This window comes from Moschus berezovskii, chromosome 12 (genome assembly GCF_049115385.1).
Source record: "Moschus berezovskii isolate FMDL1 chromosome 12, NW_MosBer_1.0, whole genome shotgun sequence".
NCBI lineage: Eukaryota > Metazoa > Chordata > Mammalia > Artiodactyla > Moschidae > Moschus > Moschus berezovskii.
This window is the reverse complement of record NC_142471.1, coordinates 76,899,782-76,921,698: the sequence shown is the minus strand read 5'-3', so window position 1 is coordinate 76,921,698 and position 21,917 is coordinate 76,899,782. Positions and strand designations below refer to the sequence as shown.

The 21,917-nt window shown below is 44.0% G+C and overlaps 1 protein-coding gene across 5 annotated transcripts in view; it reads right to left on the bottom strand.

The window, feature by feature from the left end:
* The window catches only part of RBM20 (RNA binding motif protein 20), a 198,881-nt gene that overhangs the window by 71,872 nt on the left and 105,092 nt on the right, over positions 1–21,917 (bottom strand). The window contains exon 1 of one of the 5 annotated variants that reach the window (XM_055424675.2): positions 19,569–21,825. The exons of 3 other annotated variants lie outside the window; for them this stretch is intronic. In XM_055424675.2, coding sequence (XP_055280650.2) covers positions 19,569–19,588 — 20 coding nt within the window. In that variant the 5' untranslated portion in view covers positions 19,589–21,825. Of the gene's footprint in view, positions 1–1,734; positions 4,200–19,568; positions 21,826–21,917 lie in introns of those variants that run through there. One more of the 5 variants, XM_055424674.2, reaches the window with a different exon arrangement.

Below are 21,917 nucleotides of genomic sequence, written 5' to 3'. Positions count from 1 at the left end.
AATTCCTTAGAGTAAATGAGAGTATTACGGGTGGGACTTTATAAATACACCATATAACTATTTGTTTGAGAAAATGGAGAGAAGTTTCTAGTGCCTTAAAAAAACCTTTCTGACTACAGCCGACAAAACACAGGTGCCACCCGAGGCAGAGAATATTCTATGTAGGTGACTTCTGAGTTTTGCCTCTATTTTACAAAGCTGTGGTCCTATGAAAGTTACTGCAGAGAGGGGATGAAAGACAAAAAGCAACAACAGAGGGACAGGCCCATCTCAGTTACACGTGTGCGTGCCCTTGTAGCCATTTTCTCAGATCACTGCAAATTAAACCTGTGGTTCGGATCCAAGCAAGATTGAGAACTGCCTCGGCTGAGGCAAGTAAGAATGGTTAAAACCCAATGGCTGGCTTTTCACTCAAAACTGTTCTCCAGCCCTTTCCCCTGCCACCCCATCCATTGCTAATTAGGGGAAGCCAAGGCTTGACATGTACACAGTCCTCTATGGTAAAATTGATTATTATATTACTCTGGAAAATAAGGAAGTCATTTTGTTCAAAATATCAAATTCCACAAAATCATACGTGGCAGCTGTTAGTGTATGTGTGTGGGGGAGGGGTGAGTGTGTGAAAATATTAACCCTCTTCCCTTCAGTTTTCTGACATCTCGACAAAAAAGTGCAAAAAAAGAAAGGAGAAAAAAAAAAAAGATTCCTATGCATGTAAGGCAGAAACCAATAGTAAAGCTAACATCTGGATTTTTTTAAGGTTCAAAAAATTCCCACGACGTAAGACACATCATACACGCCATTTAACCAGAGTGTGGATTTCTGACACACTTGCAAGCAGAGAACCAGTATTCCTCTCTCAAATGTGTCCAAGCGACTTTTAATTGCATCAGATGAAGAAATGAGGTGAGTCACGTTTGGTTGTGCTTGAGCCTGCTAACAGATCATCACATCCACGTCCAACTATGTCCCCTGAACCTCAGGACATAAGTTTATGTACTTGCTTGGGGACTGTTAATATAGTTTTGCTTTGTAATTTGAAGAGATCTAAAGCTGCTGAAATGTGTATCACAGCTCCTGCAGAGGTGCTCAGAAGCGACTTGCGAGCATGCTTTTCTGGCAAAACACCCCTGCTCGTGAATCCTAACACCACACTCCCCTCCGGTTCATGAGTCTGACTCTGCACTCAACAGATACAGGACATTTCAAATGCCTTAAAGTTCATTTTCCATCATCGACAAGTTCCAGCAATGAACACAACAAACCTTAACCTTCGGAGACCCTCATAATTCATAAGGTTTCGGGATTTCGAAAATGTCCCCTTCCATTCCCTCCGATCTGGTGACAACGCAATCTGTTTTCCCGTAGCCACGCGACTTTTCTTTATAAAAGAGTTTAGTAACCAGCGTAAAAACAGCATCTAGACTTCCTTGACATTGGGATCGCTGATTTCACTGGGGTCATGAGGAGCTGTTTTAGGTCACATGTTACCCCTGCCGTTGTGAATCATTTATTACAACTTTTTTAAACAGAAGGGGGTGGGGATCCACACAAATCGCATACTCATGCACAAATGCTTAGCGCCAAGAACATGGTCAGAAGTGCTGCCCGGACTAGAGAATTAAAAAAAAAAAAAAATCCTTGATTTCCCGCTTGGGCTGGGGAAAGGTAGGATGACGTCATGCAACCTTACCTTTCTGAAAAAGACCAGGACTCCTGGCATGGAAGGCTCACCTGAGGCCACCGAAGCCGGGAGTCATTTTGGGTGTCGCGCGTGTGCCTCCCTAGAAAATTCCAATGACATTCTACCAGCTTTCCGCATGCCAATCATGACAAGCGTCCACTTAGACTCTCCCGAGTCTGGGACGGGGGCACAGGAGGGGGGACGCGAGCAAGGGAGCCAGCGAAAGAGAAGGAGCACCCCGGGCACCGCACACCGGCTGGAAGCAGAGTCACATGCCGCCAGGAGCCATTCCTGTGGCATTACACATGCTGAGTGTAAATGGCAAACAATATCAGTCGATGTTTATACCACATGTTCTCAGCCTCTTCACATGTCAATGCCCAGGCCAGCTCTCCGCAGACAGGACGCCTAAGACCGCTTCTGAAGGAGGGAGTCTGGTGCTAATCATGAGGTCATTTTTAATAAAATTCCAAAGCCTTCAGTTCTGGTTTACTTTCCTATTTTTTGTGGATGGCGGTGATGAGAGTGCTTTGTTTATTTGCTTGTTTTTGACTCTGGGTCTGGTCCTGAAGAACCCCAAAAGGACCCCATAACGACACTTAGCAATGCAGCCGCCTCAGACAGTGTGGTCACACCGACTCCCAACCCACAAACCTCCTGATTGGCTGGCCCCTCTTTTTAAAACTTTTGTGAAGCAAGAGGAGATGGAGTAAAGTGACTCATCATTTCACCAACCCAAGCTGTAACTGCAACATTTTTCAGCAGGAAGAACTGGCTGTCTTCTGCTATAAGCAGGGGCCCGTAACTGGGGCCCCAGCGTACACTGTAGACATTTTGTTTCAGAATTGGGAGGACTACTGGTATCTACTGGGCAGAGGCCAGCGGTGCTGCTAAAATTCTACAATGCTCAGGACAGACCCGTAAACAAGGATAACAGTCCAAGATGGCAACAGTGCTGCAGCTGAGAAAATACCCTACAGCTAAGTACTTCTAAAAGTCTTGCAAAAAATATGACACCAAAAGGTGGGGGGAGGTGGAAAGAAGGAAGGAAGGAAGAAAAGAGAACAAAGGCAAGAAGCCCCTCTCTGTGAGGCACTGACCGGAGACCATGGGTCCCCTGATGGACTTGGCCTGATTTACAGTTTAATTAAGTTGCTCACTTGCAGTCACCATTCTCCTGCCACTTTTCTTCCTCTTCTCTTTATAATATTTAATCAAACCAAGTAAACCTTCTCATGACTTTCTAAGTCAAATGCTGCTGTCTGCAGATGCTTCGTTGCCAGGTTAAACAGAGCTGCCATCGCCCCTTTGTGTCCTGTCTGGACCATCTAAGGTTCATCTGTGATGCCCAGAATCCTATATAATCCCAGCTCAAAACTATTCAGGAGGGTAGGCGTTTTACAAGGTAAAACCTTCCCAAAAGAGCTTAGAAAGGCTGAGGGATGAAAGCTCATGGCGTTCTATTTGCCTGAGACTCCTAGGTGGGGATCGGGGTGGGGGGGATGGTCACTAGCTTCGGGGAGGCTCTTCTCCACACAGTCAGGGTGTAACGTTCCTGCAGCCACTGGTAAAGTCGAAGTGAAGGCCACTCTTGCCTGCCTGAACAGCTGCCCACCAGAGGCTGGTCCACCGCCCACTTGCCCACTGAGCTCCCTGAGAGCCCGAGGGCTCCTTCTTCCTAATTTAGTCATAGCCCACAGGCTGCCCGAGGCGCCCTGGCTCTCTGCCGCCCACTCAGTCACAGACACCTAAAGGCGCCAGTCCCAGATCCTGATGCACAGGATCCAGCCAGCCTGGCCACAGCCGCACTTCTACTCAGGCCCGGGCCCCTCCCACGATCAACTAGTCCTCCTCAAGGCGCGAGGTGACACCGTATTTTGCCCTTCCTCTGTCTCTTGTCTCATCTTATTACACTCGGGACTTGCTTAGGATAAGGGTTTACTACAAAGTGCTCCACCACACACATCTCCCCAAACCCGGATCTAAGGCTCTGCCTTTCTCCTGCTACCAAGCCAGCAATGACAAGTGGATGGGAAGGGGCCCTGGGCTGGAAGAAGCAGGAGGCAATTCTATCCCAGATGAAATGCTGCTGTTTATTATGAGACTATGAGTTCCTGGAGGTGACATGATGGAAGGGGATCATTTGGCCTCTGCTCCAGGAGCGACATCCCAAAGCAGGTGGTGTAGTGACCGTCAGTGGGGGTGGTGGGGGGCTACACACAGTAACATAACATGAGACACACCTGGCGGCATGTATAGCCTGTGGGGGATGGTGAAGGCGGTGGAAGGTTAAGAATAGGGAGGTGGGAAACACTGCTTCAAGGCACCTGGCTTCATCACTGACTCAGTGTGTGGCCTCCAGCCCTGACAGAGTCCTCAGAGCTCAAAACATCCAAGTGCAAAGCACACAGGAACTTAAGGGCATAACACATGGCCATGCAAAGTGAAGTCTATAATCTACTTACTATTGAATGTTATATTAAAAACCAGGTTCTGTAAAAAAACTAAAAATAGAATTATCCAGCAATCTCGCTCCTGGGCATATATGCAAAAAAGACAAAAACTCTAATTTGAAAAATACAGGCACCCCAATTTTCACAGCAGCACTATTTATAATAACTAAGACATGCTGCTGCTGCTGCTGCTGCTAAGTCACTTCAGTCGTGTCTGACTCTGTGTGACCCCATAGACGGCAGCCCACCAGGCTCCGCCGTCCCTGGGAAGCAACCTAAATATCCATCGACAGATGAATGGATGAAAAAGAGGGGGGTGGGGGGTGCGGGGTGTGTGTGGAATGGAATACTACTCAGCCATAAACAGAACAAGATACTGACATCTGTGGCAACATGGATGAACCCGGGGATTATCATACCAAGTGAAGTCAGTCAAACACAGACAAAAAATATGATACCACTTCATGTGGAATCTAAAAAAAATGATACAAATGAACTTATTTATGAAACAGAGTCACAGACAGAAAACAAATTTAGGGTAAGCAAAGGAGAAAGGGGTGGGAAGGATAAATGAGGAGTTTGGAATTAGCAGATACACACTGTTATACAAAAAACTAACAAGGTCCTACTGGATAGCCCAGGGAACTAGATTCAATATCTTGCAATAAGCTATAATGGAAAAACATATAAAAGTATGTATATATATAACTGAAGCACTTTGCTGTATAACAGAAACTAACAAAACATTGTAAATAAACTAAAATTCAATTAAAAGTTTTTAATTAAAAAAAAACAGTGCACAAAATTGTATATACGTTATGGTCATAGACATATAAAAGGCAAAACAACCCTTCGGTAGAAAGAAAAAAATACTATCAGAGAACACACCAAAATATTAACAAGGGCAGCTGAGTTTAGATGGTGGATTCTTAAGTCATTGCTTCCTCCTTTCTCCTTTGGTAAATGTTCCAATTTTTTTTTAAATAAGCATACTTATTTTTCAGGGGAAAAAACTTAATTTTTTCAGGGACAAATGAATTCAGTCGGACAAGTATACTGCACCATCTAGCGTATAAGGACTTTTCAATGAACTCCCTTATATTAAATTGTCCATCAAGGCTCCTTGCCATAGCAGGCAGTTCTCTGTTGGAGAACCATTATGCCAAAATGTAAGGGCAAGGCACCTGGAGGAGAGAGGCATCCGTGTTCTCTTGTGGAGGCCCAAGCGCAAGATTCAGGTGTGTTTTCACACTTGTATGCCTGGAAGGCACTTGCACAAAGTAGGCAGAGGAGCCAGCACACTGTTCAGGGGTCAACAAAGGCCCATTTTCGGACCTCAAACTTCTGACCAGAGAGATTAGGTCATCGGCATGAGACGGCTTCTTGTGTGGTACATATACACAATGTTGTACATATGTATAATGGAATATTACTCAGCCATAAAAAGGAATGAAATTGGGTCATTCGCAGAGAAGTGGAAGAACCTAGAGTCTCTCATGCCAGAGTGACATAAGTCAGAAAGAGAAAAACGAATATCATACATGAATCCAAATACATGGAATCAAGAAAAACAGAACGGATGAACCTATCTGCAGGGCAGGAATAGAAATGCAGACATAGAGAACACTGGAAAGCAATGATCCTCCAATTAAAAACAAAAAGAAAGCCGAAGTCTGCAGCAGCCTCTTTCCCCTTCCCACTGCAGGTCTGGGGGTGGGGAAGAGGAACTCTCAGTTAACTGCAGACAGCTAGGCAAGGCCGAAGGGAAACGACAGTCACAGCTCAACCACCAGAAGCAGGCTTGGGCCCACAGACTCAGTCTCTCGCACCCTTCAGAGTGGGACTAAGTAACTGCACCTTCCATGGGGTGTGCAAGCACAGTGACTAATCCAGGCCAGGCCTGGACTAGAGACCACAGCTGGGCCTCCTCTAATCTGCAGCACACCGACCCTGGATGGGCTACTTCATCTCTGTTTGGCTGAGAATCTTGCTGGAGCCGAATCCCCACCTGCACTGGAGAGGCAGAGCTGGTCCCTGTGGCATCCACTCCCTCCCCCACTCTGCTGGGAAAAGCCAGAAGCTGCTTGGAATAGCCCAGTTCTTGGCCAAGAGGTACAGAGGTTTCCAGGACCTAAGAGATCCCAGCACACACACGGCATGTGAGAAAACCACTGCAAACGTTCCTGGAGTCTTTTTTTCCCACTCCTTTCCTTTCCTCTTTTCCTTCATAACCTTTTTCAACAGAATTGGCAAGTCATGGTGAAACTATCTCCAAAGACCGGTTTCTCTTTATAACCAGGACTGATTATACCATCCTAGCTTGGGACAGGGGGTTGGAGGGAATAGCTAGGCCAGAAAAGTTGGAGCCTTGGCCCCTGAGATAACTGGAGGGAAGTAAGAAGAATGCAGAACTGTCGTTGTTCAGTCTCTAAGTCATGTCCGAATCTGCGACCCCATGGACTGCAGAACGACATCCTTCCCTGTCCTTCTCTATCTCCTGGAGTTTGCTCAAATTCATGTCCATTAAGTCAGTGATGCCATCCAACCATCTCGTCTTCTGTTGCCCCCTTCTCCTTCTGCCCTCAATCTTTTCCAGCTTCAGGGTCTTTTCAAATGAGTTGGCTCTTCGAATCAGATGGCCAAAGTATTGGAGCTTTGACTTCAGCATCAATCTTCCCAATCAATATTCAGGGTTGATGTCCTTTAGGACTGATTGGTATGATGTCCTTACAGTCTAAGGGACTCTCAAGAGTCTTCTCCAACACCACAATTCTAAAGCATCCATTCTTCAGTGCTCAGCCTTCTTTATGGTACAACTCTCACATCTACACATGACTACTGGAAAAACCACCGCTTTTACCATACAGATCTTTGTCGGCAAAATGATGTCTCTGTTTTTTAATATGCTGTCTATGTTTGTTATAGCTTTCCTTCCAAGGAGCAAGTGTCTTAATTTCATGGCTGCAGTCACTGTCTGAAGTGATTTTGGAACCCAAGAAAACAAAAATCTGTCACTATTTTCACTTTTTCCCCTGCTTTTTGCCATAAAGTGATGGGACCGGATGTATGATCTTAGTATTTTGAATGTTGAGTTTTAAGTCAGCTTTTTCATGCTTCTCTTTCACCTCATCACCTCTCTAAAAAGGCTCTTTAGAGAACCCCTTAAAAGAAAAATTGTAGAGGTTCCAGCCTCTCATTACAAAAAGGTTAGAGGAAAGAACAAACACAGGATTCGTTCCCAGAATGAACAAGCAAGATCTATGTAATGGCTACATCCTGCAAGACAAAGGCCAGCCCTGCCTGTGAGCAGAGGAAACCAGTCAAGAGCTGTGAGTCAGACGATGTGGGAATGAGCCCTTCCTAGAAAAGGAAGCAGGTTCTTTGTTGGGCAGGGCCTTTTCGTTCTCATCTGGCTAACTGTTGTTCCTCTGTACGTTCTCCAGGGGCTCACAAAACAGAGGCAGGAAACAATTGTAAGTTTTCCAGATTTGCTCTTTGAAGACTGGGCCCAGCTTCCAGACACAGATCCCATGCTGGGTTTTCAGGGGCCCCATGTCCTTAGGACCTTTGCAAGGCCTCTCCTTGCAAGGCCTCTCTCTAGATCTGCACTGTCCAAGAGAGTAGCTATTAACACATGAAGCTAAGTTATTAATATTAAATACAACTTAAAACTCAGCTCCTTGGCTGTACCAGCCACAGTAGCCATGAGACTCATGGCCACACAAACTGGATAGCATGATATGTAACATCTTCAGCATGCAGCAAGTTCTACAGGACATCACTGCTTCAGATCCTCATGTGACCAGCCCCTTCTCAACCTCAGCTTCCTGTGCTACTGTCCCCGTCCCACAGAGGCCACATCAGACCCAGGAACCTAAAGGAAGTACCGTCACTCTCCGTCCCTTTATCCTACCTTTGTTGATATCTGAAATTATCTTGTTTATTCTGTGATTTATCGCCTGTCACTCCCCTGGGATATAAGCTCCATGAGAACAGGTCTCTTTCATTGCTACCTTCCCAACAACCATACCTGGGCACAAGCAGAAGCTTGGTAAACACTATTGCATAAATGACTCCCAGTAGGGTCTACCCCAACATTCTGGGATCAGAGGACGCTAGCCACCCAACACAGCTGCATCTTATTTCCCCAGAGGCCAAGATAACATCCAAGCATGGGCCCATGAGATCACCTGGGGAGACTGAGGGTTGTGGGCGTGCCCACGTAATAGCAGAGTAGCCAATACCCAACCTTGACCTGATTCTCCTCCAAGAACACTGGTTACCTTTCATCACCGCCACTAGTCAGTCAACAGTGCTGTGCCCAACACTTGCATTGTCTTCCTTCTCTGCTTTTGCAAAAGATCAAAGTCACCTCTAACACAGTATTAGATACTTTCCAACAGGTGATCACTTTTCCTCCATGTGTATATACAAAAGCAAGTAACAGAATGAGATTTATCCTAAGTTTAAGGAGTTGGTGACAAAGAATTAATCTCAAAAATATACAAGCAATTCTGCCAGCTCAACTCCAGAAAAATAAAAGACCCAATCAAAAAGTGGGTCAAAGAACTAAACAGACATTTCTCCAAAGAAGACATATAGATGGCTAACAAACACATGAAAAGATGCTCAACATCCCTCACTATCAGAGAAATGCAAATCAAAACCACAATGAGGTACCATCTCACGCCAGTCAGAATGGCTGCTATCCAAAAGTTTATAAGCAATAAATGCTGGAGAGGGTGTGGAGAAAAGGGAACCCTCTTACACTGTTGGTGGGAATGCAACAGCCACTATGGAGAACAGTGAGGAGATTCCTTAAAAAACCGGAAATAGAACTGCCATATGATCCAGCAATCACACTCCTGGGCATACACACTGAGGAAACCAGAATTGAAAGAGACACGTGTACCCCAATGTTCACCGCAGCACTGTTTATAATAGCGAGGACATGGAAGCAACCTAGATGTCCATCTGCAGATGAATGGATAAGAAAGCTGTGGTACATATACACAATGGAGTAGTATTCAGCCATTAAAAAGAATGCATTTGAATCAGTGCTAATGAGGTGGATGAAATTGGAGCCTATTATACAGAGTGAAGTAAGCCAGAAAGAAAAACACCAATACAGTATACTAACGCATATATATGGAATTTAGAAAGATGGTAACAAAAAAAAAATAATAAAATAAAAAAAAAAAAGAAAGATGGTAACAATAACCCTGTATACGAGACAGCAAAAGAGACACAAGTGTATAGAACAGTCTTTTGGACTCTGAGAGAGGGCGAGGGTGGGATGTTTTGGGAGAATGGCATTGAAACATGTATATTATCATATGTGAAATGGATCGCCAGTCCAGGTTTGATGCATGAGACAGGATGCTCAGGGCTGGTGCACTGGGATGACCCAGAGGGATGGGATGGGGAGGGAGCAGGGAGCGGGGTTCAGGATGGGGAACACATGTACACCCGGGGCAGATTCATGTCAATGTATGGCAAAATCGCTACAATATTGTAAAGTAATTAGCCTCCAATTAAAATAAATTTATGTTTAAAAATAAATAAATAAAATGGTAAAATTAAAAAAAAAAAGGAGTTGGTATTTTACTACTCTGCAGACTCTTGTGCTTTCTGACACCTCCTCTGGGAGAAGAGGAAGAGGAAAGGGAGGAGGAGTAGGAGGAGAAGGTGGGGAGGGGGAGGGGGAGGGGAGGTCCAGGGACCGGTGCACTACAACTATGTTTCACTATTTACTTCAATTAAAATTTGAGTGGCAAGAGTATCACATTCAGCCAAACATGACCCCATGGCTAAATGCTAGAAGAGTATTAAGATATAAAAGTTGGAAAACATACCACATGTCACATGTCATTGAACTTTCATAGCAAGTTGAATACAAAGTCATCCTTGTTTGGGATCAAAAAAAACTCAGCAAGACAGAGGAGCAGGACATGGAAACAGCGCGCGTGCAATGAAAGGAGAGCAACAGGCAAACAGAAAGCAGAAAAGCAGGAGGAAGCTGCACTCAGAGTCAAACGAGGAAGGAATTCCCATGGTCAAGGAAGCTGGGGGGCTAGAAGCGAACAGCCTGACTGCTTGCCAAGAAAGAGAGGGGCGGCTTATCCTCTAAGTCTTGATGAAGAAACAAATCTGATTTTAAGCTGGCTTCCTCTTAAAGGCACACACTGGTAATTGTCTACTGAGCTCTACCTGCACTCTTAGTGCATTAACTAAAAAGTGCTTCAAACTCATTTGTGTAGAACAATGTACAACAGTGATTTTTCAAAGATTTTTTTGATGTGGACCATTTATAAAGTCTGCATTACTTGTCACAATATTGCTTCTGCTTTATGTTTGTTTGTTTGTCTTTGGCCAGGAGACATGTGGGATCTTAGCTCCCCATCCAGGGACTGAACCTGCACCCCCTGCATCAAAAGGCAAAGTCTTCACCACTGGAATGCCAGGGAAGTCCCAGCAGTGATTTCTGAGTGAACTGGCAAAGAGAACACATCTTCCACTCCAGCCATGCTTTATTAATCAAATTCCAATATCCATTCAAAGATGATTTCCAGAAAATTGAGTTTATTCTGACACATAAATCACTCACTAATTCTTGTTTCTTTGTCCAAGACTGCGTGAAGCTTTGTCCAAGATAAGCAGCAAGATTGGTTGCCATCTTTCTCCACTTTTTCTTTCACTAGGTCTTAAAAAAAAAGTTGGCTTAAAACTCAACATTCAGAAAACTAAGATCAGGGCATCCGGTCCCATCAATTCATGGCAAATAGATGGGGAAACAACGGTAACGTTGAGAGACTTTATTTCTTCTCCAAAATCACTGCAGATGGTGACTGCAGTCATGAAATTAAAAGACATTTGCTCCTTGGAAGAAAAGCTATGACCAACCTAGACAGCATATTAAAAAGCAGAGACATTACTTTGTCAACAAAGGTCCATCTAGTCAAAGCTATGGTTTTTCCAATAGTCATGTATGGATGTGAGAGTTGGACTATAAAGAAAGCTGAGCGCCAAAAAATTGATGCTTTTGAACTGTGGTGTTGGAGAAGACTCTTGAGAGTCCCTTGGACTGCAAGCAGGTCAAACCAGTCAATCCAAAAGGAAATCAGTCCTGAATATTCATTGGAAGGATTGATGCTGAAACTCCAATATTTTGGCCACCTGGTGTGAAGAACTGACTAATTTAAAAAGATCCTGATGCTGGGAAAGATTGAAGGCAGGAGGAGAAGGGGACGATAGAGGATTGAGATGGTTGGATGGCATTACTGACTTGATGGACATGAGTTTGAGTAGGCTCCGGAAGTTGGTGATGGACAGGGAAGCCTGGAGTGCTGAAGTTCATGGGGTCGCAGAGTCAGACACGACTCAGCGAGTGAACTGAACTGAACTGAACTGAGGTCTTAAAAAGAGAAGCGTGGCCACCTTTATACTTGATCAAAGGACAGCTGCCTCTCGGTGAAAAGGTCATACTTTCAGAGATGACCCCAGTTTTGGGAGGGATGCTCCCTGAAATGTGAGGAAGAAAGAGAACTTCAGCCAGCCAGGCCAGTCAAATCAACCCTCATGAGCAATGGGATGACAAACATCACAGATCAGCCTCACAAACAGCTTCAGGTCCCCCTTAAATCTCAGTTTCTCTCTTAGGTGATCAGCCTTAATACTGTGCAAGATTATAAGTATTCTGGAGGCAAGGATACTGCAATACCCAGCATGATGCTTTCCAGGTGGCAGAAGTCCATTAAGTGTTTTCTGAATCAACAAATGATTTACAAGCTTTTCCTCATGTTGATTGTCATTTTAGAGGCTTCCATCCAAATCTGGGATTGGAAAAGCAAGGGGTCAAAAATTCATTCTTGACATGTGAGATTTAAAGTTTTAAAGACTTGATCCAAGACCAACTGGTCAAAGCGTGATGCTGAGGGTAGGCCAAACACTGGACTCATAAACCCGGCCCAAGCACATGCACTTATCCACCGCCAGAGTCAGCAATCCACCTTCACTGCCACAGACTCACGTCGCAGTGCTCAGGCATCGGGCCATGAGAGAGGCAGCTGCTGACGAGCGCTGTCTCTACCATCTGAGTCAAAACCAGCTGCCTTCAGCTGCCTCGAATTTGAAAAAGCTGGACCTCCACCACTACAGGGCAGTTCAGGACCAGGCTGAGGTGGCAGGGAAACCGGCTAAGAGTGCTTTTCCTTTGGTGGTTATTTTTTCAAGGCAAAGATGCAACTTATTAGCTAACCAACTGAAGATACACCCTAAGGAAAGAACAAGTGGTATCAAGCAAGATGGGCTCTTCAAATCTGTAAAGTCACTCAGACAATCCATCCAAGACTCACACCTTTTACTCCTCAAATTCTACTCCAGATCAGTCTTCCAAAGGATGACTGCTCAATCTCTTGTTGTTCAATCACTCAGCTGTGCCTGACTCTTTGTAACCCCATGGACTGCAGCACACCAGGCTTCCCTGTCCTTCACCACCTCCTGGAGCTTGCTCAAACTCATGTCCATTGAATCGGTGATGCCATCCAACCATCTCGTGATCTGTTGTCCCCTTCTCCTCCTGCCCTCAGTCTTTCCCTGCATCAGGGTTTTTTTTTACAATGAGTTGGCTCTTCTCATCAGGTGGCCAGAGTACTGGAGCTTCAGCTTCAGCATCAGTCCTTCCAGTGAATATTCACGGTTGATTTCCTTTAGGATGGACTGGTTAAGACTAAATCTGTTCACACACACAAAAGAACTTATGGGCTTACATTCCCTTGATCTTTTTGCACTATAAATTTCCTAAGGGTAAATATAGTTGTTAAACACAAATGCTTAATTTTATACAATAAAAATGGAATAGCTATTTCCCATAAGGGCAGGTTAGGTAATAGGTTATTCAGATAAATCTTCTCGCTGAAAAGAAAAAACTCTGGATAAATCACTTTTAAGGACTTAGGAGCTGAAAAGATAGTGCAGCCCTGCCAGGCCAATTTTTAGGGGAAGCTTGAATTCAAAGAGACCAGAGAACTATTTGAGTACCCAAGTTGCTTTCTCCTTAAAGACACTGGAGGGGTAAGGGTATCAGACATCCAGGCAAAGAGGACATTCAATGTAAAGACTTACAGGATACTTCTCCCTGCACGAAGCAGGGTCCCAGAGTACACTCTCAGAATTAGGAGGACTCTGAACTGATCTGTCACTTCCTATTTCTCCCCAGCTCCACAGGCTAAGGGAGGTTGCTTTGTACTGAAGCAGAGCAGGAGGAGGAAAAGGAAGGTGGAGAAAACAATTTTGAGAAAACATGGCCATAGGCCCACTCTCATGCACATTTCACCCCAAGAATGTACAAAACAGATAGGCAATGAATTTGGTTTGATGTGATCCCCAACTTGCAGTGCCCTGAAAAGACAGTCAGAAGGAGGACAGTACACTTATTTCAAGCCTCAGGGAATCTCCACAAAAAATGTTTTAAGGGCAATAACCAGAAAAACAGTTAAAAGATAAGTAGACACATAGAGAAATAAGGCAACATGAATGAGACCCAGAGACAGACCTGGACAGATTTCAGATACAGATTTATTAAGTTTATGTATGATTACCACATGAAAAAATGAGACAACAAATTCACAAATAACTAAGGAGAAAAGACTATAAAACATGACTAAGCAGATCTGCAAGAGGATCAGATAGAACTTCCGGAAAGAAAAAATAGAGTAACAAAATTTCAACAGAAGTGTTTGGCAGCAGATTAAAAACAATGGAAGAGAGAATAGTAAACCAGAGGTAAGATCAGAGGAAAATATCCAGAATATAGTACAGAAAAGTAAAAACACGGAAAACACACAAGAGTGAGTTTACAACAAGGAGAATATAGTAAAAAAATTCTAACATACATTTCACTGGAGTCCCAGAAGAGGAGGAAAGGGGGAATGGGGTTGAGATAATTTTGAGGCGAAAACAGCTAAGGATCTTCCTGAACTATTGAAAGATACCATAAATTCAAAAGACCCAGTGACTACCAAACAGAATAAATATAAAGAAATGTACATCTAAACACATCATAGTTATCAAAGCAAAGATTAAAAATCTTAAAGAAAAAGTATAGATTACCTTAAAACAAATGATGAGCAAACTGAGAGATAATACCTCAACATCAAAAATGGAAACCAGCAAGAAAATAAAATGATGAAAAGACAGTCTCCTTAATAAATGGTGCTGGGAAAACAGTACAGCAACGTGTAAGAGAATGAAACTAGATCATTCGCTAACAAAATATACAAAAATAAACTCAGAGTGGATTAAATGCCTAAATATAAAACTCCTGGAGGAAAACATAGAACACTCTTTAACATAAATTGAAGCAATAATTTTTTTTAAATCTGTCTCCTAGAGTGAAGGAAATAAAGCCAAAAACAAACAAACGGGACCTAGTTAAACTTAAAAGCTTTTGCACAGCAAATGTAACCATAAACAAAATGAAAAGACAATCTATTTGGGAGAAAATATTTTCAAGTGATGCTACCAACTAGGGTTTAATTTCCAAAATATACAAACAGCTCATACAGCTTAATATAAAAAGTAAAACAAATAACCCAATCAAAAACTGGCAAAAGATCTAAACAGACATTTCTCTAAAGAGGACATACAGGTGGCCAACAGGCACACAAAAAGATGCTCAACATCACTAATTATTAGAGAAAAGCACATTATAACTACAATGAGGTATCACCTAACACTGGCCAGAACGGCCATCATCAAAAAGTCTACAAATAAATGCTGGAGAGGGTGAGGGGAAAAAAGGGAACACTCCTATACTGTTGATGGGGTGTAAATTGGTGCAGCTGCTATGGAGAATAGTATGGAGGTTTCTTCAGTTCAGTTCAGTCACTCAGTCGTGTCCGACTCTTTGCGACCCCATGAATCACAGCACGCCAGGCCTCCCTGTCCATCACCAACTCCCGGAGTTCACTCAAACTCATGTCCATCGAGTCGGTGATGCTATCCAGCCATCTCATTCTCTGTCGCCCCCGTCTCCTCCCACCCCCAATCCCTCCCAGCATCAGACTCTTTTCCAGTGAGTCAACTCGTCACATGAGGTGGCCAAAGTATTGGAGTTTCAGCTTTAGCATCAGTCCTTCCAATGAACACCCAGGATTGATCTCCTTTAGGATGGACAGTAGGAGCTAAAAATAGAGCTAGCATATGATCTAGCAATCCCACACCTGAGCGTGTGTGTGTGTATTAGTTGCTCAATAGTATCTGACTCTTTGTGACCCCATGGATGACTGTAGCCCTCCAGGCTCCTCTGTCCATGGGATTCTCCAGGCAGGAATACTGGAGTGGGTTGCCATTCTCTTCTCCAGGGGATCTTCCCAACCCAGGGATCAAACCCAGGTCTTCTGCATTACGGGCAGATTCTTTACTGTCTGAGTCACCAGGGAAGCCCACATCCAGGCATATGTTTGGAGAAAACTCTAGTTCAAAAAGACATGCACCCCAATGATCATAGCAGCACTATTTACAATAGTCAAGACAGGGAAGCAACCTAACTGTTCACCAGCAGATGAATAGATAAAGAAGATGTGGTATATATACATAACGAAATATTACTCAGCCGTAAAGAGAATGAAATAACGCCATTTGCAGCAACATGGATAGACCTAGAGATTGTCATATTAAGTGAAGTAAGTCAGCCAGAGAAACACAAATATCGTATGATATCACTTATATGTGGGATCTTAAAAAATGACACAAATAAATTTATTTACAAAACTGAAATAGACTAACAGACGTAGAAAACCAACTTATGGTTACCAAGGGGAAAGAACGGGGAGGTAAATTAGGAATTTGGGATTAACATATACACACGTGTATATACATTGATATGGGCTTCCCTGGTGGCTCAGATGGTAAAGAATCTGCCTGCAATCTGGGAGACCTGGGTTGGGAAGATCCCCTGGAGGAGAGCATGGCAACTCACTCCAGTATTCCTGCCTAGAGAATCCACATGGGCAGAGGAGCCTGGCAGGCTACAGTCCATGGGGTCACAAAGAGTCAGACATGACTGAATGACTAAGCACAGCACAGCACAGCTGATATAAAACAGATAAACAGCAAGGGCCCAGGTACAGCGCAGGGAACTATATTCACCATCTGATAATAACCTATAATGGAAAAGAATCTGAAAAAGCACTGAAACCAAGACAACACTGTATATTAACGACACTTCAACTTTAAAAAATGGTTTAAAACTGGAAGCCAGAAGACAGCAGAATCATATCTTTGATATGCTGAAAGAAAATAAAAATTAACATGTAGTTTTATACAGTCCTGTGCAAAGATTAATAATGGTCTCCAAAGATAACCAGGTCACAGTCCCTGGAACCTGCAATATTACCTTATATGGTAAAAAAAGACTTTGCAGATATGATTAAGTTAAGCACCTCCAGATGGGTGGATTATCCTGGATTATTTGTAGATCCTCAATACAATCACAAATGTTACTACAAGAGAGGCGGAGGGAAAACTCCACACAGACGAGGAAGGCATGTGAGAGCAGATGGAGATTTGAAGATGCTGCAATGCTGGCTTGGAAGATGGGGGAAGGTCACGAACCACAGAATACAAGGAATGCAGCTCTAGAAGCTGAAAAAGGCAAGGGAACCGTTTCTGCCCTGGAGCTTCTGGAAGGAGCACAGCTCTGCTGACATCTAGACAAGCCCAGTGACATGGGGTTCGGGTACCCAGCCTCCAAAACTCTCCAAGGATAAATATCCTGTTGATTTAAGTCACCACATTTGTACAGCAGCCATAGGAAACTAATACAACTGTCAAGACTATCCTTCCACAAAGAAGGTGCAATTCAGGCGTTTTCAGGCATGCAAGACCTGAGAGAGTTCCTTATCGGCAAAGGAAATTCTAAAGGTTGTACATCAGGCAGAAGGAAAGGGATTCTAGATGGAAGACTGGAAACACAAAAAGGAGGAAAGAGCACAAGACAGAGAAAATGCACGAATAAATCTAATTGAACACGACTGTGTAGCACAATTTATTTCGTGGTGTTCTTCAAAATATACAGAAATAAAACACACAGCAATGAGAGAAAATAAGTGAGGAGGGGGTAAATGTTTTGGAGTGTTCCAAGGACCTGGTGTTACCCAATGAGAAATGAAAGCTTTCATCAACCTTAAACTCCAAGTACAAATATTGTAATTTTTAGAATACAAAGAGCACTTAACTTTCAAAAGAGCAGAGGGAAACACAGATGGCAGAACGAGAGAAAAAGCAGGAAGTTACTGTAAAACCTAAGTGAGGAAAGAGGCTGGGGTGGATCAGGCACTCTCAGAGGCTCTGGGAGCCAGTAGCATCCCATTCATCCACCTGGTGAAAGTTACATAGGTGTTTCTTTGTTGAACTCTGCATCTATGTTTTAAGTATTTTTTGGTGTATACACAGTTTTTTTTTTGCAAGGAAAATAACTGAAAACAACAATAACATATGTACCCCTTTCAACTATACTATGTCCAGACTCTTTCTTCTCAGCTCTGCTGCTGCTGCTGCTGCTAAGTCGCTTCAGTCATGTCCGACTCTGTGCGACCCCATAGACGGCAGCCGACCAGGCTCCGCCATCCCTGGGATTCTCCAGGCAAGAACACTGGAGTGGGTTGCCATTTCCTTCCCTCACCTCAGCTCAGTGTTGAGCAAATCAAATATCCATAATGAGTTCTCCAGAGGACATTCATCCAGCCTCACGTTTACAGACAAGCAAATTCTTGTTTTACCTACGTTATAGGTGATGCAACTGAAGTCTAACAAAGTTGAATGATTTATCCAAGGCCACAGTGATTTCATCCAGATGGTTACCTGAGAATAACTTTTACTTCTGCTTTTCAAAAATAAAGCAAACTCTATTTTTCACAAACACATTTGAGGATTCCCAGGGTGGTATCTGTCACACTGAGAGAGCCCCAGAACTGAGCTTGCATCCTCTTGCCTCTAACTATTGCATATTTAAGTATGACGTGCTAGTGGCCAGAAACGTGTGACTGCTTGTAATTAACAGTGCTTTTGCAAGACTCCCCCTTAATATTGATACAACAATACAAGAATAGGGATTTAAAAAAAAAAAAAAAAAAGGGGACACGTAATCAAGCCTGGACTTGATGTGGCTTCCCAGTGAGATGCTCACCAAAAACAACACTGCTAAAACCACAAGTCATGCATCAAACCAAAGGCAAACAGCACCATACCAGGAAGGAGACCAAGGAACTCGTTCAGGGAGAAGGCCTCACACAGTCCTGTGGACGGGGTGGGAGGAGAGGAGCAGGGAAGGTTGGAGAAGGAGAAGCACAAATAGTCATGGTGGCTTAAGAAAGAAATCTGCTTAGTTTTAAAGAAATCAATTTCATCTTGATATTCATCTTGATACAAATAACTGCTTATAGAGCAATTTTATTTATTGCTAATTTTTCATTACAACCTCCTAACAGATCAAAACAACTACCATAAAGCACAAAACTTTCAACACTGGTCACTGAAAACAGCAACTTCACATTTGCCTCTGGGCAGTGTCCACTTTCCCAGGTCCCTCTCAGCTTCAGCCTCTACTATGCAAACACTATCCCTTCAGTGAACTCACTCAAATGAGGACACTTTCTTCATGGATGTCAACGAGCTAGTGATGAAGTTTAAAAGTTGCCAAGTTAAATCACAGCCAGTACTTTTGTGTTTCAAAAAGCATGGCTATTTTGATTGCAATCCTTCAGGTCACAGAAAGCCACAGTGGATTTTTTTTAGGGCATCTCTAGAGCCTTGGGCTTCCCAGGTGGCCCAGTGGTAAAAAAAAAATCCACCTGCCAATGCAGGAGACACAGGACACGTGGGTTCGATCCCTGAATCTGGAAGATCCCCTGGAGGAGGAACTAACAACCCACTCCAGTATCCTTGCCTAGAGAATCCCATAGACAGAGGACTACAGTCTATGAGGTCCCAAACGCTTGAACACCACTGAGCGTGAACACACCATCTCTAGAGCCTACCCGACAAAACACTGTTGTGATGACAGAATGAAGCCTCTGAAGGATTTCCCAAATGACCTCTCAGGGAAAGAACCTAGAGGATGCAGTTGTTGTTTAGTCACTGAGTCATGTCAGTCTCTTTGTGACCCCATGTACTGTAGCCCGCCAGGCTCCTCTGTCCATGGGATTCTCCAGGCAAGAGTACTGGAGTGGGTAGCCATTTCTCTCAGGAGACGGCTAAGTGAAGTGAGGAGTGGAAGAAACAGAGAAGGAAGGAAAAGACAGGAGTCAGGCTGTGGTAGAAAATGAATTTCTTTAGTACCTGCTGCAGACAGATGGAGATGAATGTAAGGAGTGTGTGCCTACACTCCCAACCTGATCCTGCTACAACCAGCACCCCATTTAGATCCTCACCTGAGTCTCATAAAATTCATGCCTGTGGCAAAGAAGGGCCATTAGAGGATGCCCTGCCTCTCCACTCTGATTTTGCTGTCACTGAGCACCTGACCGGTTTCACAAGGACTTCTTGTAAGGTCTGAAGAATGTGTCCACACACACAAATCTTTAAGATGACGGAGGTCTTGGTCACACGCCCTGCTGGGGTTGAGAGCAGTGATAATTATAATTATAAATACTCAGCCAGTGGAAAACTGTGCACCACCCGCTTCCTGTTTTCAAAGTCCTCTTTCTCCCTCTCTGCAGGTAAAAAGGAAATGATCCTCTACACCACTCTGGGCTCATCTGGTGAGTTCCATTTCACAGATGAGAAAACGAAGGCAGGACAGACCAGCAAATCCACAGGTGACTGGTAGGATTCCAAGATTCCTGTTTCTAAATGAACAGCCCACAGAAACCACCTTGATCCAAACATCATACCTCCTCGGCGACCCTGACATTCTTACCCACCCTACTCCACCATACCCAAGTTAATTGCTTGGCTCTTTTTCAGGCTCTGACTCCAGACCAATTAAGCCGGGGCTTCAATGTCAGTAGCATGCCACTCCTGCTCAGTGGCAGCTAATCAAGAACCTCTGCCACTTGGTAGGGAGCACACTTGTCACTACAGGGCACCCAGATCCACCCTGTTGAGGAAAACAGCAAGGTCAAAGGTTTATCAGAGGCCAGGCGGGGCCCACGAATTAAGAGGTCAGGCAAACAGGAATGGACTGCAGTGAAAATCACCTCCCTGTGCTTGCGCAGAACTTAGGCTTGGGACAACGCTCGTGCCTATGCGTTCTTCTTTCTCGGCTCCTCCAGCAGTTGTTAACCTCTCCCAAGAAAAGAAGAGAAAATGTGAAAGCTGGCAAGGGAGAGGACACGAGCAGACTTTTGTTTTCCAGAGTGAAAAGTCCTTGAGAAGGAGGGTCTTACCCAGGGACACAGCTTGCTGATGGCAGTGCTACGGTGAGAATCAGACCTTTGGGGTCCAGGCAGTTTCCCTTATACAGCTGCAGCTTTCGCACTGCTTGCTGATTTGGGTTGAGAGTTGCTTTGTGTTTTCTTAAAAACAATTTTAAATACAAAAATATTTATAAATGGGGGGAGGGGTGAGATGGACGATGGCAGTGAAAAGTTACAAACTTTCAGTTATAAGGAAATAAGCAATAGGGATGTAACGCACAACACTGCTGTATGTTATATACAAAAGTTGTTAAGAGAGTAAATCACAAAGAAAAACCTTTTTTCTATTTCTTTAATTTTGCACCTATTTGAGATGATGGATGTTCATTAAACTTAACTGTGATAGTCATTTCATAATGTAACTCAAAGAATGATGCTGTGCCCCTTAAACTTATACTGTGCTGTACGCCAATTATATCTCAAGGACTTCCCTGGTGGTTCAGTGGATAAGAATCCACCTGCCAATGCAGGGGACATGGATTCGATCCCTGGTCCAGGCAGGTTCTACGTGCCCTGGAGCAACTAAGCCCCTGGGCCACAACTACTGAGCCCGTGTACTGCAACTACTGAAGCCCACGCACCCAGAGCCTGAGCTCTGCAGCAAGAGAAGCCACTGCAATGAGAAGCCCGTGCTCCACAACAAAGCAGAGTCCCCACTGGTCCCAACTTCTAGAGGAAGCTGGTGCGCAGCAATGAAGACTGAGTACAACCGAAAACAAACAAACAAATGAAAACACAATTTAAAACATTACATCTCAATAAAACTTGAAGAAAAAAAACAAAAATGTAAAAAATATTCATAAACATAACAAACTTTATGTTCCCACCATCCAGAATCAACCAATGTTAACATTTCTTCATTTGTAACATTATGGATAAAGTTGAGCTCCCTGTCTCATTCTCTCCCCTCTCTCGCTGTCCAGAAACAACATCTATGTGTATATCCTCCTGCTGCTGCTGCTAAGTCGCTTCAGTCGTGTCCGACTCTGTGCGGCCCCATAGACGGCAGCCCGTCAGGCTCCCCCATCCCTGGGATTCTCTAGGCAAGAGTACTGGAGTGGGTTGCCATTGCCTTCTCCGATGCATGAAAGTGAAGTTGCTAAGTCGCATCTGACTCTTCGTGACCCCATGAACTGCAGCCTACCAGGCTCCTCTGCCCATGGATTTTCCAGGCAAGAGTGCTGGAGTGGGTTCAGATCCTCCTATTCACTATAAATAATGATATGCTAGTACATTGTCCACGGGATCGCTATGAGTCTGATATGACTGAGCGACTTCACTTTCACTTTTCACTTTCACACATTGGAGAAGGAAATGGCAACCCACTCCAGTGTTCTTGCCTGGAGAATCCCAGGGACGGGG